The 13,620-nt window shown below is 37.6% G+C and overlaps 1 protein-coding gene across 1 annotated transcript in view; it reads right to left on the bottom strand.

Moving 5' to 3' along the window:
• Positions 1 to 13,620, bottom strand: part of TANC2 (tetratricopeptide repeat, ankyrin repeat and coiled-coil containing 2) — a 380,809-nt gene that overhangs the window by 275,390 nt on the left and 91,799 nt on the right. Inside the window, exon 3 of the mRNA XM_006897797.1 lies at positions 4,393 to 4,464. Within this exon, the coding sequence (XP_006897859.1) occupies positions 4,393 to 4,464 (72 nt within the window). The remainder of the gene's footprint in view (positions 1 to 4,392; positions 4,465 to 13,620) is intronic.

The following is a 13,620-nucleotide window of genomic DNA, read 5'->3' on the forward strand; positions in this document are numbered from 1 at the left end:
TTGGCACCAGTAGCCAGGAAATTAAAAGACGTACTGCGATGGGAAAGTCTGCTGTTAGGGACCTCTCCAAAGTACTGAAGAGCAATGGTGTCTCTCTGGAGACTAAGGTGCATCTGATACAGGCCATGGTCTTTGCAATCACTTGTTATGCATCAGAGAGTTGGACAATGACTAAGGAGGATAGAAGGAGAATTGATGCCTTTGAGCTGTGGTGCTGGAGAAGAGTATTGAGGGTACCATGGACTGCTAGAAAAACAGACAGATTCATCCTGGAAAGGGTTAAATCCTTGGAGGCAAGGATTCTGAGGCTTCGTCTAACATACTTTGGACATGTTGTAAGGAGGGACCAGTCCTTGGAGAGGGACATCATGCTTGGGAGGGTGGAGGGACAGCACAGGAGAGGAAGGCCCTCTATGAGGTGGATTGATTCAGTGACTGGGATAATTGGGATGGGAGTGTCGGAGACTGTGCGATTGGCACAGGACAGAGCAGAGTGTAGGGCTGTTGTACATAGGGTCACTATGAGTCGCTAGCAACTCGATGGCACTAACAACAACAACAACATTTTTGTGTTGCGTTCTTTTTGGTGTTTTTGCTAGTTACTTTGGTCTAACCTGCTTTCTGTGGCACTTCTGTAAGAAGGATGTCTCTCAGCGTTTCCTGCAACACTGGTCTTGTTTTTATAAATCCTTTAGGTTCTGTTTTTCTGTGAGTATCTTGATCTTTCCTTTATATTGATGGACAACTTCACTGGGTACAATATTCTTGGTTGACTATATTTGCTTCTAAACCATTATTTGACCAAACAGCTGGATGCCACAGCCTAGCACAGGTGACATATAAAATTAACCACTGGAAACTAGAGTTTGTAGGGTCATGGTAAGAATCCTATTCTGTAGCATTTTAAGCAGGAAAGGAATAGGAAATAATATGGTCTGATTTACTAGGATCTTCATGGCAGTGCATAAACACTAATGAATGAAGGACCACAGTACTCCATGTTCATTATTCATGTATGTATATATATCTTAAATCATTGTCTCCACTTCTAGCAAAGTTTCATCATACAACAAGAGTCATTTTTGCTCACATCGTTGTTAATATATGAACAACAAATGCTGGCGAGGTTGTGGAGAAACTGAAACACTTATTCACTGTTGGTGGGAATGTAAAATGGTGCAACCACTATAGAAGACAGTATGGCGTTTTCTCAAAAAAGTTGGAAACAGAAATACCGTTTGACCAATCAATTCCACTACTGGGAATATACCCTAAAGAAACCAGAACTATCGCCCAAGCAGATATATGTTACCCATGTTTATTGTGGCTTTGTTCACAATAGTAGAGAGTCGGAAACAACCCAACTGCCCATCAACAAATGAATGGATAGGGAAGCTGTGGTATATTCACACAATGGAATATTACGCTGCATTGAAAAATAAGGAACTCATGCAATATTATACAAAATGGATGACCCTAGAGGACATTATGCTGAGTAAAATAAATATCTGAGTCACAAAGAGACAAAGAGTGCATAATTCCACTGTTGTAAAAAGTAGGCTAAGAAAAGAGGAGATAAATAATGTATACTGCATGAGAGAGAGAACTATTTGAAAGGAATATATGATTAGGCCTTCTATGAGATGGACTGATTTGGTGGCTGGGGTAATTGGGATGAGTGTGTCGGAGACAATGAAATTGGCACAGGACAGAACAGAGTTTAGGGCTGTTGTACATAGGGTCGCTATGAGTCACAAGTGCCTCGACGGCACATAACAACAACAAACAACATTTTCATGCCGAGAGTCCAGAATGAGAGCTGCGTGGTGGAGTAGACTGGGGGGAATTGTCTATTAACGAAAGGTTTTTGGTTTTTTAAATTTTCGAAGAGAAAAGCCAACTGGGGGGAAGGGTGGGTAGGGAGGAAAATGTGCAGCAATGAATGAATGGAAATCCAAAGTCTCTATAAAGTTTCATTAAAATTTCAAGTAAAAAAAGCAGTAAATGCGAAGATATTGACATGTGATTAACATTTAAATCAATTAACCAAAAACTAAGCTAAGTAAGTACTCTTGATAATGTGGGTGGGTCTCATCCAAAAAACTGAAGGTCTTTTAAAAAGGATAGGGGGAGGAGTTTCCTAAGAAGAAAGGATTCTGTTTAAGACAGTAAATAAACAAGACTGTTATTGTCTCCATCCTGTCCAATCAATCTGGATCTTAGATAAAAGACTGCTAAAGTTTCTAGTTTTTCCAGTGATCAACAGATAGTGGACCTGCCACAAATTTGTGAAACAATTTTTCAGAATATATTATCTTTCTGTTGTTATGTACCATCAAGTTGGAACTGACCCATAGTGGACCCTCTGGTGGGTTTTCAAAGGTAATTAATTGCATGGGAAATTGTCCATCTTTCTCCCACAGAACAGCTGGTAGATTCAAACTATGTTCCTTGGGGAATGCAGAACAGTTCTTGCCATGAGGCTACCAGAATCTTTCCACAGACATATTTATTAATAGTTCGCTTCTCTAGGGAATCCCAAGACATTCTTTAACTCATTTTCTACTGTCTTCCCTTTTAGACTCATTCTATAATGATATACTCACTTTTCACTCACTTGAACATGACAACCGATTCCTGCTTTTGCCCTTTTATTCTGGTTGTCCTCTCTATCACAAATGCTTTGATTCCAGATCATCCTATGGCAGGATCTGTTCTATTATTTAGACTTCAACTCATGTATCCCCTCCTCCTTCTCTTCTAGAGCATAGGAAGAAACTCATCCTTCACCCCAGTTTGTCCTCTTCCCCATTTCCTATTTCATTACCTTCATTAAGTTGCTGTCAAATTGGTTCCAGCTCATGGCAAACTCATGTGTACACTACAGAATTGTACTTTCAAGTTGAAATACAAACTAGAATATTGAATTTAATATTCAAATTAAGAGGATAAGAAAGTGCTACCTTAAAAACTCCAGGTAAATTAGATCACTTCTACAAAGAAACAATTTTTTTTGTTATCTCTTCCAATGTGTATGGTAAAATAAAGCACATCACTTAACTGTCATTAAAAATTTGAGATTTTGTAATTATGTACCAATAATACTTTTTACTACCAAAAAGGGGAGATTTTCTAAGGAATAAAGTTTTATTTACACTTAAGGTCTATTATATTTCTCACTTCAGTAGACAAGTTATTTCAGTAAAATATTATTGTTACTTTATTAATTTTTTCAAAATAATATTTCACTTATTTTATATAATGATCTAAGAGTCAAATATATTTGAATCACATGGCTGTTTTGAAGATGCCTAAAATAATAAACAATGTAAACAAATTAGACTTTACAGTTTGTTGAACTGCAGAATGAAGAATAATATTATCTTTATATAAAGTATAAAAGTTACATTCTAAATAGATGGGAGAGTTAAAAAGAAATCCATTTTCTCTTGAATTACATAGCTATAACCAAACATCACCCTTTTTTCAGCTCAAGGTAGACACATAAGCCACAGTCAATATACCCTTTATGACTGACTTAATTTCTTTCCTCCACGTACTTGTAACTCATCACTGCTAGAGATAAAATGGGAGGGGGAAAATACAACAAAGTGATTCAGAATTACATGTTTTCAGATATAAATGTATTAAAATCTGTCCCTGAAAAAAAAATCTCAAAAATAAAAGTACATTTAAGAAAGACAGTTGCACAACTAACCACCTAACCACATGGAATGGCAATATGCATGGTGAGATCATAAGAAAGTCAATGAGACTTACGAGTTATAGTAAACATCAACAAACAAATTATGGAAATATGCAATGGATAAGAAAATGCATAAATTAGCTTTTAAAAAGAGAGTAGACGAATAAAACATCATTTAAAGAAAAAAATTATTACTGATGTACCTTTACTGAACTATAAAGCTCTTATTATCCAAAAATTACAGTATCTCCATCTGTTAATCTGACATGAACAAGCTGATAAATGAAATCAGAAAACAGTGTATTTTGGCAAAAGCAGAAACTTCCCGAAAGCCTAGAAAAATATGACCACAACAGATGGATCATTTAGAAAATAAATACATCAATCTGTCAAACTGAGTACTATTCTAGTTCTCTGAATTAAAAGTAGTAGGAGCTCCACTTTCCAAGAGGATATGATATTAGGAAGGCCAGAGGGGAAAACACTAAAAATTCACATAAACATATCTCAATGACCCACAGTGTTACATGGTTACGTATCTGGTTAAATATACTAGATTTAGGTAAAGTCCTTACCAGTTAACTTCTTCACAGGTTGAAGCCGAACACTGATAGACTGATGTGTGAGCAAGGGGGAGGATGGAAGAGAGCGAGACATGCCCTCCATAATCCGAATGTGCTGCATACCTTCACTCACTGGAAGTGGTGGGACGGCATAGTCTGGCTCAAAAGCACAGTCACTTTCTGTGGAGATGCCACCTGTCAGACAAAAAGGGATGAAACAAAAGAGCTAGTAAAAAAGAGTCTCCCTTCCCTATAAAAATGTATTTTTTAAGATAATTCAGGATGATATATACTGATATGACTTGTTGTGAAAAGCCATTTTAAACACACATATACCACTTCTGACACTAGGAAATGAAAGCCAGATCAAACAGGCTCTAGTTGTAATAAAAGAAGTCATATAAAGAAGTAATTACGGTACAATGCAAGAAATGTTCCAATTACCTTAATGGTTCTCTTTTATCCCCAAACAGGACAAAGGAAAAAGAAGGTATTAATGCCTGTGACACACAATCATGTGGCATTTCCAATAAGACTGCTGCAACTCTATTTCTCACCATCCTTGAGAAAGTAGGTATAAATGCAAATAGGTAAAACTAATATTAATACATAATAATTCTTATATCTGCACTAATTTTGATTTTAAAGTTAAACTACACGCTATTCACCTCCACTTGTGGTAACAGTAGATCATGTAATTCAGTTGTTTTCTTTCCCCAGAGAAAAGCTAGACCATATATATTTACTATTGGACAGTTAAGAGCATGATGAAGAATAAAAAGATAAGCCTGGCACTAGGTATTTAGTAGCATGCAAGAAACAAAGAAGCCACCTCACCGAAGACGACATTCAGATGGCTAACAAGCACATGAAGAAATGCTCAAAATCCCTAGCCCTAAGAGAGATGCAAATTAAAACAACTATGAGATATCATCTCACCCCAGTCAAAATAGCAAAATTTAACAGAACAGCAAGCAACAAATGCTGGCGAGGTTGTGGAGAAACTGGAACCCTGATTCACTGTTGGTGGGAGTGCAAAATGGTGCAACCCCTGTGGAAAGCAGAATGGCGCTTTCTCAAAAACTTGCAAATAGAGATACCATTTGACTCAGCAATTCCACTACAGGGAATATACCCTGAAGAGACCATAGCTGACATCCAAGCAGATATATGCACACCCATGTTTATTGCAGCTTTGTTCACAATAGCAAGGAGTTGGAAACAACCTAAGTGCCCATCAACAAATGAATGGCTAGAGAAGTTGTGGTATATTCGCACAATGGAATACTATGCTGCATTGAAAAACAAGGAACTCATCCAATATTATTCAAAATGGTTGATTCTGGAGAACATTATGCTGAGTGAAATATCCCAGTCACAAAAGGACAAATATTGCATGATGCCACTGTTGTAGAATGGGACTGTCCTTGGGGTTGGGGAGAGACTGAGTAAGATGGGTTCAATAATGTATACTGCACTGAAACAGAGGAGGGAGAAAACTGTTTAAAAGAGATATATGACTAGGTACTTCTGTCATCACAGGAGTCTAGAGCGAGGGCTACATGGTGGAGGGGACCTGGGGGAGGGTTTGTAAAACAACAAAAGAATCTTTTCTTTTACTTTTCCATAATTTTTGACTCATGTACTTATAACTTGTTAGTCAAATTTGTGTCTTCTAGGTTGAAACACCCCCATGATACATCTTCAAGGATATGAACATGGACGGCCAAGCACAATTAATAACGGTGCATCTAAATTCCAAAATAAATCTCCATAATAGTCTATGTGTTTCCTACTGCCAAAGGGGCCCTTTAGAGTAGTGAGAGAAGATCTTCACCCTGAAACCCACAGCGTCCCTTTTCAGCAGGAAGTAGCTAAGAGAATACGCCATCCCCTTTCCCTTATTAATCAGGGTGAAGTCTCTCTCAGGGAGGAGTGATAGGGAATGGCAAAGGACACACTGACAAAGGAGATTAAACAGAACTGGCTTTGACAAGCACTGTGGCAACTGGACAATTAAAACAGACATTCGGAGGGCAGGGGAAGAAGAACAAACTGGGGAAGAGGTTAGAGAGAATGGTGCAGCAATGAAGGAACGAAAATCCAAAATCCCTGTAAATGTTCATTAATACTAATAAAATTTAATAATAATAATTAAAAAAAAGAACACTGCAGACACAGGGGGGTAGAAAAGAAACAAAGAAGCTAGAGACCGTTTTACAGCGATAAGAGCACATTAGTGTCTGTGACTCACTAGGGAGCAGAAGGGGAACTGGTAAAATCCCAAAAATCTTGTTTGAGATTCCAAAAAACTATACTCTAGAAGTTAGTATTAACTGAAAGTAGGTTAATTCTCACAGGGACTAAAGCCCAGATGCAAGTATTTCCCACAAAATTAAACTGATTCTGAACTACTGTGTTGTGAGGTGTCAAGTTGTCCATGACTCATGTTTGTCATGTTGTTGTTCTTGTTATGTGCCAACTAGTTGCCTGCTCATAGCAACCCTATGTACAATAGCTCTGAACCCTGACCTAGCCTGAGCCAATCTCACTGTCTCTGATGCACCTGTCCCTAATACCGTAGTTATGGTATCAATCCATCTTATCCAGGTCTTCCTCTCTTGTGCTGTCTCTCCCTCCACTCTTCCAAGCATGATGTCCTTCTCCAAGGACTTATCTCTCCTGGCAACATGCCCAAAGTATGTGAGATGGAGCTTCAAAATCCTTGCCTCCAGAGAGCAACTTGGTTTCACCCTCTCCAAGACAGACCTCTTTGTTCTCTTAGCAGTCCATGGTATGTTCAATACTCTTCTCCAGCACCACAAATGAAAGGCATCGATTGACTCATAGTCACACACTATAAAGAACAGATCTGAGCTTTGGCCTATCTGTTCTGTACTATCCTCACAATCTCTGATATGCTCAAACTCTTTGTTACACTGTGTTGATTCATCTTGCTGAAGATCCTTTTCTTTTTTGCTGATCTTACTTCTTTTCCATGAACTGGTTTCTCCTGCTCAAAGTATATAGGATAAAGTTTCACCATTCTTGTTTCCAAAGAGCATCCTATTTGTATTTCCTCCAAGACAAAAGTCTTTGTTCTTTTGGAAGTCCAATTCAATACTCTTCTCCAACACTACAACTCAAAGAACCAATTCTGACAGTTACTCTTATTCACTGTTCAACTTTCAGAGGCATACGAAGTAACTGAGAAGACTATGGCTTGGGTCAGACATATAGTAGATTTTAAATTGACACCCTTCCTCTTTAACATTTTAGAGAGATTCTTGACAGCAGATTTCCCCAATGAAGCATGTCTTTTAGCTTTTGACTGCTGTTACCCTGGGTCTTGTTTGTGCATACAAGTAAAATGAAATTGCTGGCAACTTCAATCTTTTCTGCATATATCATGAGGTTGCCTACTGGTCCAGTAGTGAGGATATTTGTTTTCTCGATGTTGAGACAAAATCCACATTGATGGATGTAGTCTTTGATCTTCTGCAGCAAACATTTCAAGTACTCCTCACTTTCAGCAAGCAAGCTTATCTGCATAATGCCAGTTGATGATGTGTCATCTTCTTGCCCCAATGACACCTTTTTCTTCATGGAGCCTAGTTTCTTGCAGTATTTCTTCTTCATTCAGATTAAATAGGTATGGATAAAGGATACAACTTTGATGCACCATTTTCTTTATTTTAAACCCTGCTTCCTTATTCTGTTAGGACAGCTGCTTCTTGGTCTAGGTATAGGTTTTTCATAAGCATGATTACGTGTTATGATTCGCATAGTCAAACGTCTTTGCATAGTCAATAACATTCAGGTTTATAAGAATTCTTTCTGGTATTCTCCAGTTTCAGCTAAGATCCATCTGATATCAGCATGATAACCCTTATGCTTCAAGCATCATTCAATATTTTGCCCACAGAATCCTTCAGTTTGCAACTCAAGCTTTGCATCTGTTCTTCAGTTCTTCAACTTGAGAAATGCCAAGCATGTTTTCCCCTTTTGGTTGTCTAACTACAGCTCTTAGCACATTTCATTATTAAACTTTGTTCCATCTTCTCAAGCTGCCTTTTGAAATCACGTGGTCATCTCTTTTATCTCAACATTTCTTCCCTTTGTTTTGGCCTTTCCTGTTCTAGTGCAATTTTTAGAGTCTCTTTTGACATTCAGTTTTATTTTTTCTTTCTCCTCTGTCTTTGTAACAATCTTTTGCTTTCTTCATAGATGACAGCCTTGGTCCCTGAACTCATCTGGTCATAATTATTAGTGCTCAATGCATCAAATCGGCACTTGAGATGGTTTTTAAATTTAGGTGGGATAGCTCAAGGTCATATATTGGTTCTTGTGCACTTGTCCTTTTTTTTCAACTTGAATTTGAACCTGCACATGAGTAATTAATGGTCTGTTCCACAGTCAGCTCATGACCTTGTTTTGTCTGCTGATACCTAGCTCCTCTATGACTTTTCCCATAGACAGAGTCAATCTGATGGTTCCTAGGTGGTCCTTTATGCGCAGTCCACATGTATAATCAACATTAATGCTTTCAGAAAAAAGTATTTGGAATGAGTAGATCATTGTACAAAATTCTATTATTTTATCTCCAGCCTCACTACTACTGCCTGCCAAAATCAAACATAAATCTTGGAGGAAGAGAATATCATCATAGATCTGAAATTATTTTGGTAATTTTTAATATAATATTTGGCTGTTAATTTAAAGTAAAAAGAAGAGGAATAAAGTAAAACAAACAAACAAAAAAACTCCAACAAACCCACCAAAAAAAAAAAACAGATTCAGAGGGGTAACAAGGCACAGAATTTATTTAATGTTGCATGCTTAACATATTTCTAAAAAATTTTTAATTTCTGCATAAAATTAGAGTAATGAAATTTAAAACTAAACAGATTTAAAAGTAGATAAGGCAAAAACAGAAGAATAATAAACTGCAAACTATACTAAAACATTAAAATGCCCAGCAACAACGGCAATGTTTAACAGGGCGGTGAACAACAAATGCTGGCAAGATTGTGCAGAGACTGGAACTCTTATTCACTGCTAGTGGGCATGTACACAGCCACTATGGAAGGTGGTCTGGCCCTTCCTCAGAAAGGTGGAAATAGAAATACCATTTCACCCAGCAATTCTACTACAAGGAATATACCTTAAAAAACCCCAGAGCCTCAAAACAGCTCAAACAGATGCATGGACACCCATGCTGACTGCTGTGTTATTCACAAGAGCAAAGAGACAGAAGCAACACAAGTGCTCATAAACAAATGTATGGATAGAAAAACTATGATACATTAACATAATGGCAATAAGAAACAATGACTTCATAAAATATTACACAACATGGGGAAGCCTGGAGGATATTAGAAATATTTCAGTCACAAAAGGACAAATACTGCATAACACTAGTCTTATAAGACAAATGGGGAAAGGGAGGAGGGTAGAGAAAGGAGAAAAGACTGGACAGATAATGAACACTGCATTAGAACAGATGAGGGGAAGAACTGTCCGAAAGGAATATAGAATTAGGTATAATACATAGGACAACAATCTGGAACAAAGAGTGCACTGCAAGATGCAAGAAAATGTGCAAAAATGATTTTTTTAAAAACCCATTAAAATGATAAAAGAAGCACAAAAAGAAAATACCAAAAATAGACACAGGGTAAACAATGGTAAATTTTAACACCAGGAAAGAATAGGAAATAATCAGGAAAAAAGGAAGAGAAGTGGTATTTGGTGAGATAGAGCCGAAAATTTTCCAAAACTGCTGAAAATGCATAAAATCAGTGAAATAAAAAGATTGATAAATCTGAAACAAGATGAACAAAAATGACATTATATTAAGTAACACGCATTAACAGGCAAAGAAATTCTTGAAAGCAGCCAGATAACAGAAGTTAGCAGTCTTTGTATTGTACAATCATTATTATAATTTTCCAAATTGAACATATTATAATTTTCCAAATTTAACATATTATAATCAACTGAAATTGATTAGTTGATTACAGTCACCAAAGAAAGGTGACCCAACAGAATGTGGAAACTACAGAACAATCTCACTGATTTCACATGCAAGCAAGATTTTACTGAAGATTATCCAAAAACGACTGGAACAGCACACCAACAAAGAACTACCAGAAGTCCAGGCTGGGTTTAGAAGGGGTCGTGGTACTAGAGATATTGCAGCTAATGTTAGAGGGATCTTAGCTGAAAGCAGGGAATACCAGAGGAATGTCTATCTGTGTTTCATTGACTATGCAAAGGCATTTGACTGTGTAGATCATAACAAACTATGGCTGACTCTGAGAAGAATGGGAATCCCAGAACACTTGATCGTTCTAATGCGAAACTTATACTTGGACCAAGAGGCAGTCGTCAGAACAGAGCAAGGGAACACTGCATGGTTCAAAATTGGGAAAGGCGTACACCAGGGATGCATCCTCTCTCCATACCTTTTCAACCTATATGCAGAACAGATAATCCAGGAGGCGGGGCTCTATGAGGAGAAATGTGGGGTCAAGATTGGTGGACGATTTATCAACAACCTGTGTTATGCGGATGACACAACCCTGCTTGCTGAAACTGAAGAGGACCTGAAGCGCCTGCTGCAGAGTGTCAAGGACTGCAGCCTGCAATATGGATTGAGGCTCAATGTCAAGAAGACAAAGATTCTCACCACTGGACCAATTGGCAGCATCAGGATGGATGGTGAAGAGATTGAGATTGTACATAGCTTTAGTTTGCTTGGCTCCACAGTCAACACTCTTGGCACCAGCAGCCAGGAAATTAAAAGGCGCATTGCCATGGGAAAGTCTGCTGTTAGGGACCTCTCCAGAGTACTGAAGAGCAATGGTGTCTCTCTGGAGACTAAGGTGCACTTTATACAGGCCACGGTCTTCACAATCACTTGTTATGCATCACAGAGTTGGACAATGACCAGGGAGGATAGAAGGAGAATTGATGCCTTTGAGCTGTGGTGCTGGAGAAGAGTATTGAGAATACCATGGACTGCTAGGAAAACAAACAGATTTGTCCTGGAAAGGGTCAAACCGGGTGGCTCCTTGGAGGCAAGGATTCTGAGGCTCCGTCTAACATACTTTGGACATGTTGTGAGGAGAGACCGGTCCTTGGAGAGGGACATCATGCTTGGGAGGGTGGAGGGACAGCGCAGGAGAGGAAAGCCCTCTATGAGGTGGATTGATTCAGTGATTGGGATAATTGCGATGGGACTGTCGGAGACAGTGCTATTGCCACGGGACAGAGCGGAGTTTAGGGCTGTTGTACATAGGGTCGCTATGAGTCGCAGGCAACTCAACGGCACATAACAACAACAACAACATAATCAACTGATGTCTCTTTAGAAATAAGAAATTAGGCAGAACATGTCTTAAACGTTTCTTTTTCATTAACCTGAGTCCTTTCTTTTAGTATGTCGATTAATGTTTTTCTTTCAAGTGCTCTTTTCTGTCTTTCTGAACTCTGACCTGGAGAGTATTATAATGCTTAGACCTATTTTCCAAATCGCTTGCCTTTCCTCCCATCCTTTAGTGTTACTGCATGGACATGAGACTTATTTACATTGGGATAAATTATTTTACAAAGTTACAAAGAAGAGGCATACCATTAGCGTAATTTCCAATTGTGGAATCCTTTTATTGACAAGAATCAGCACTATATCTAGAATCAACAATATACCTAAAAGATAAAAGACCTCTTTTCACTTAAAATGTCCCAATGTTCAAACTTAGCTGATAATTTTAGAATATAATAATACTCCTTAAGGAATAATGCTGAAACTAGCCCAGTTTGGCTGCCCTAGTTTACTTTTCTATGTAAAAATATGTCTTTCCATCTTCTCTGTCCTATATTTGTGTTTAAACTCAGTGTAGTTTCAGTGTCAACCAAAATTTTATGTTTCATGCAAATAAAAATATTGGTGAGCATTTCTAGAATTTGAATGTCTATTGTCAATAGCTTAAATTAATTTTAGGCTCAGAGTTATGCAGATTTATTGTGGATCAGCAGGTGTAGGCTGGATTTAGGAAGGTGAGGCTAAATACCAGATTTATAGTCTCAGGTTCAAAACTATTTTGTATGTCTTCAATGCTGTTGAGTTCAGTAACTAAACAGGTAGCAAATATGTGATGTAAGCATGTCTTATGGTGAATCACAGGAATTGAAAGAACATGTCAAATCAGAGGACTACATTTCAGATCTCTTTTCACTAACTTTGCAATGGCTCAACCTAAGAATGGCATCAAAGGCCAACTCCATCATAACAGCAAAGTCATAGAGTAGAAGGGATGGATTTCTATTTTAATATGGAAGGAAGAGTTTGGAATAAACTCATTTATGAAGCACACATGCTAGTTTTTATTGGTATTCCAAATTATGCGATCAGTATTTTCTACCATTTTTTTCTCTTATCACTGTCTTTCTTTAGTCAACTAATTAAAAAGTTACTGAGATATCTGATTCAGATATGGCAGGATAAAAAAAATTTTGTTATGTTGATAATTAGGTATGCAAAAGATGAAGTAAGAAAGCACATGAATGTCTGGCATGTTGGCAGTAAAAAAGTTTTAGGAATATTTATGATTATACTTTCACCTATCAATAAGAAGTTTTCTTTTTAGCACAGATTATTAATAAGTATTAAAGTTTAAGTCAATAAAGAAATTATTTATCCTAAGACAATATCTCTCCTAAAGGACTATATAATAACCCTTCTTCGGTTTTCATATTAGGCTTAAAAAAAAAATTTATCCTTTAAAAATACACAGTGGTCTAGGGTCACAGTCTCAGGAGACATCATCAACTGGCCATACATAAATTTTTTTTATGTCCACAAATACAATGTTTTTACATACTACATCGGTGTAAAACAACTGGGGTCTTGAAAAAGCTTGTGAACAACTACTGAGGAAACTTGCCTGCTTTCTCTGGTTGAAACTAAGATGAGGGAATAAAAGAAGAGATATACAGAAACAAGTGGTCCAAGCCCTAATGGTATGACTGTCAGTCACTGTAAAAGGCATCACAGTAGAAAGTTCTGGAGAGAGTGGGTGGGGGAAATATGGGGCAAACTCTAAAACATAAAAATGGCCAGGTTTTACTAGTCTGAGAGAGACTGGTTGAACACCAACACTATGATCATTAGTTATCCTTCAGAGTTTTAGCTTCTTTTACATGATATTCTGAAAAATAATACAGGAATATAAACATTTTGAGGGACTAGCAAGGACTTGCTCATGGCCTCATGGTAAAGAGTTGCACTGCCACCCAAAAGGTAAGTGGTTCAAATCTGCCAGCTGCTTCATAAGTGAAAGAAGAGTA

This window comes from Elephantulus edwardii, unplaced genomic scaffold, assembly GCF_000299155.1.
Source record: "Elephantulus edwardii isolate Elephantulus edwardi_28Jun2011 unplaced genomic scaffold, EleEdw1.0 scaffold00216, whole genome shotgun sequence".
In the NCBI taxonomy this organism is placed as follows: Eukaryota; Metazoa; Chordata; class Mammalia; order Macroscelidea; family Macroscelididae; genus Elephantulus; species Elephantulus edwardii.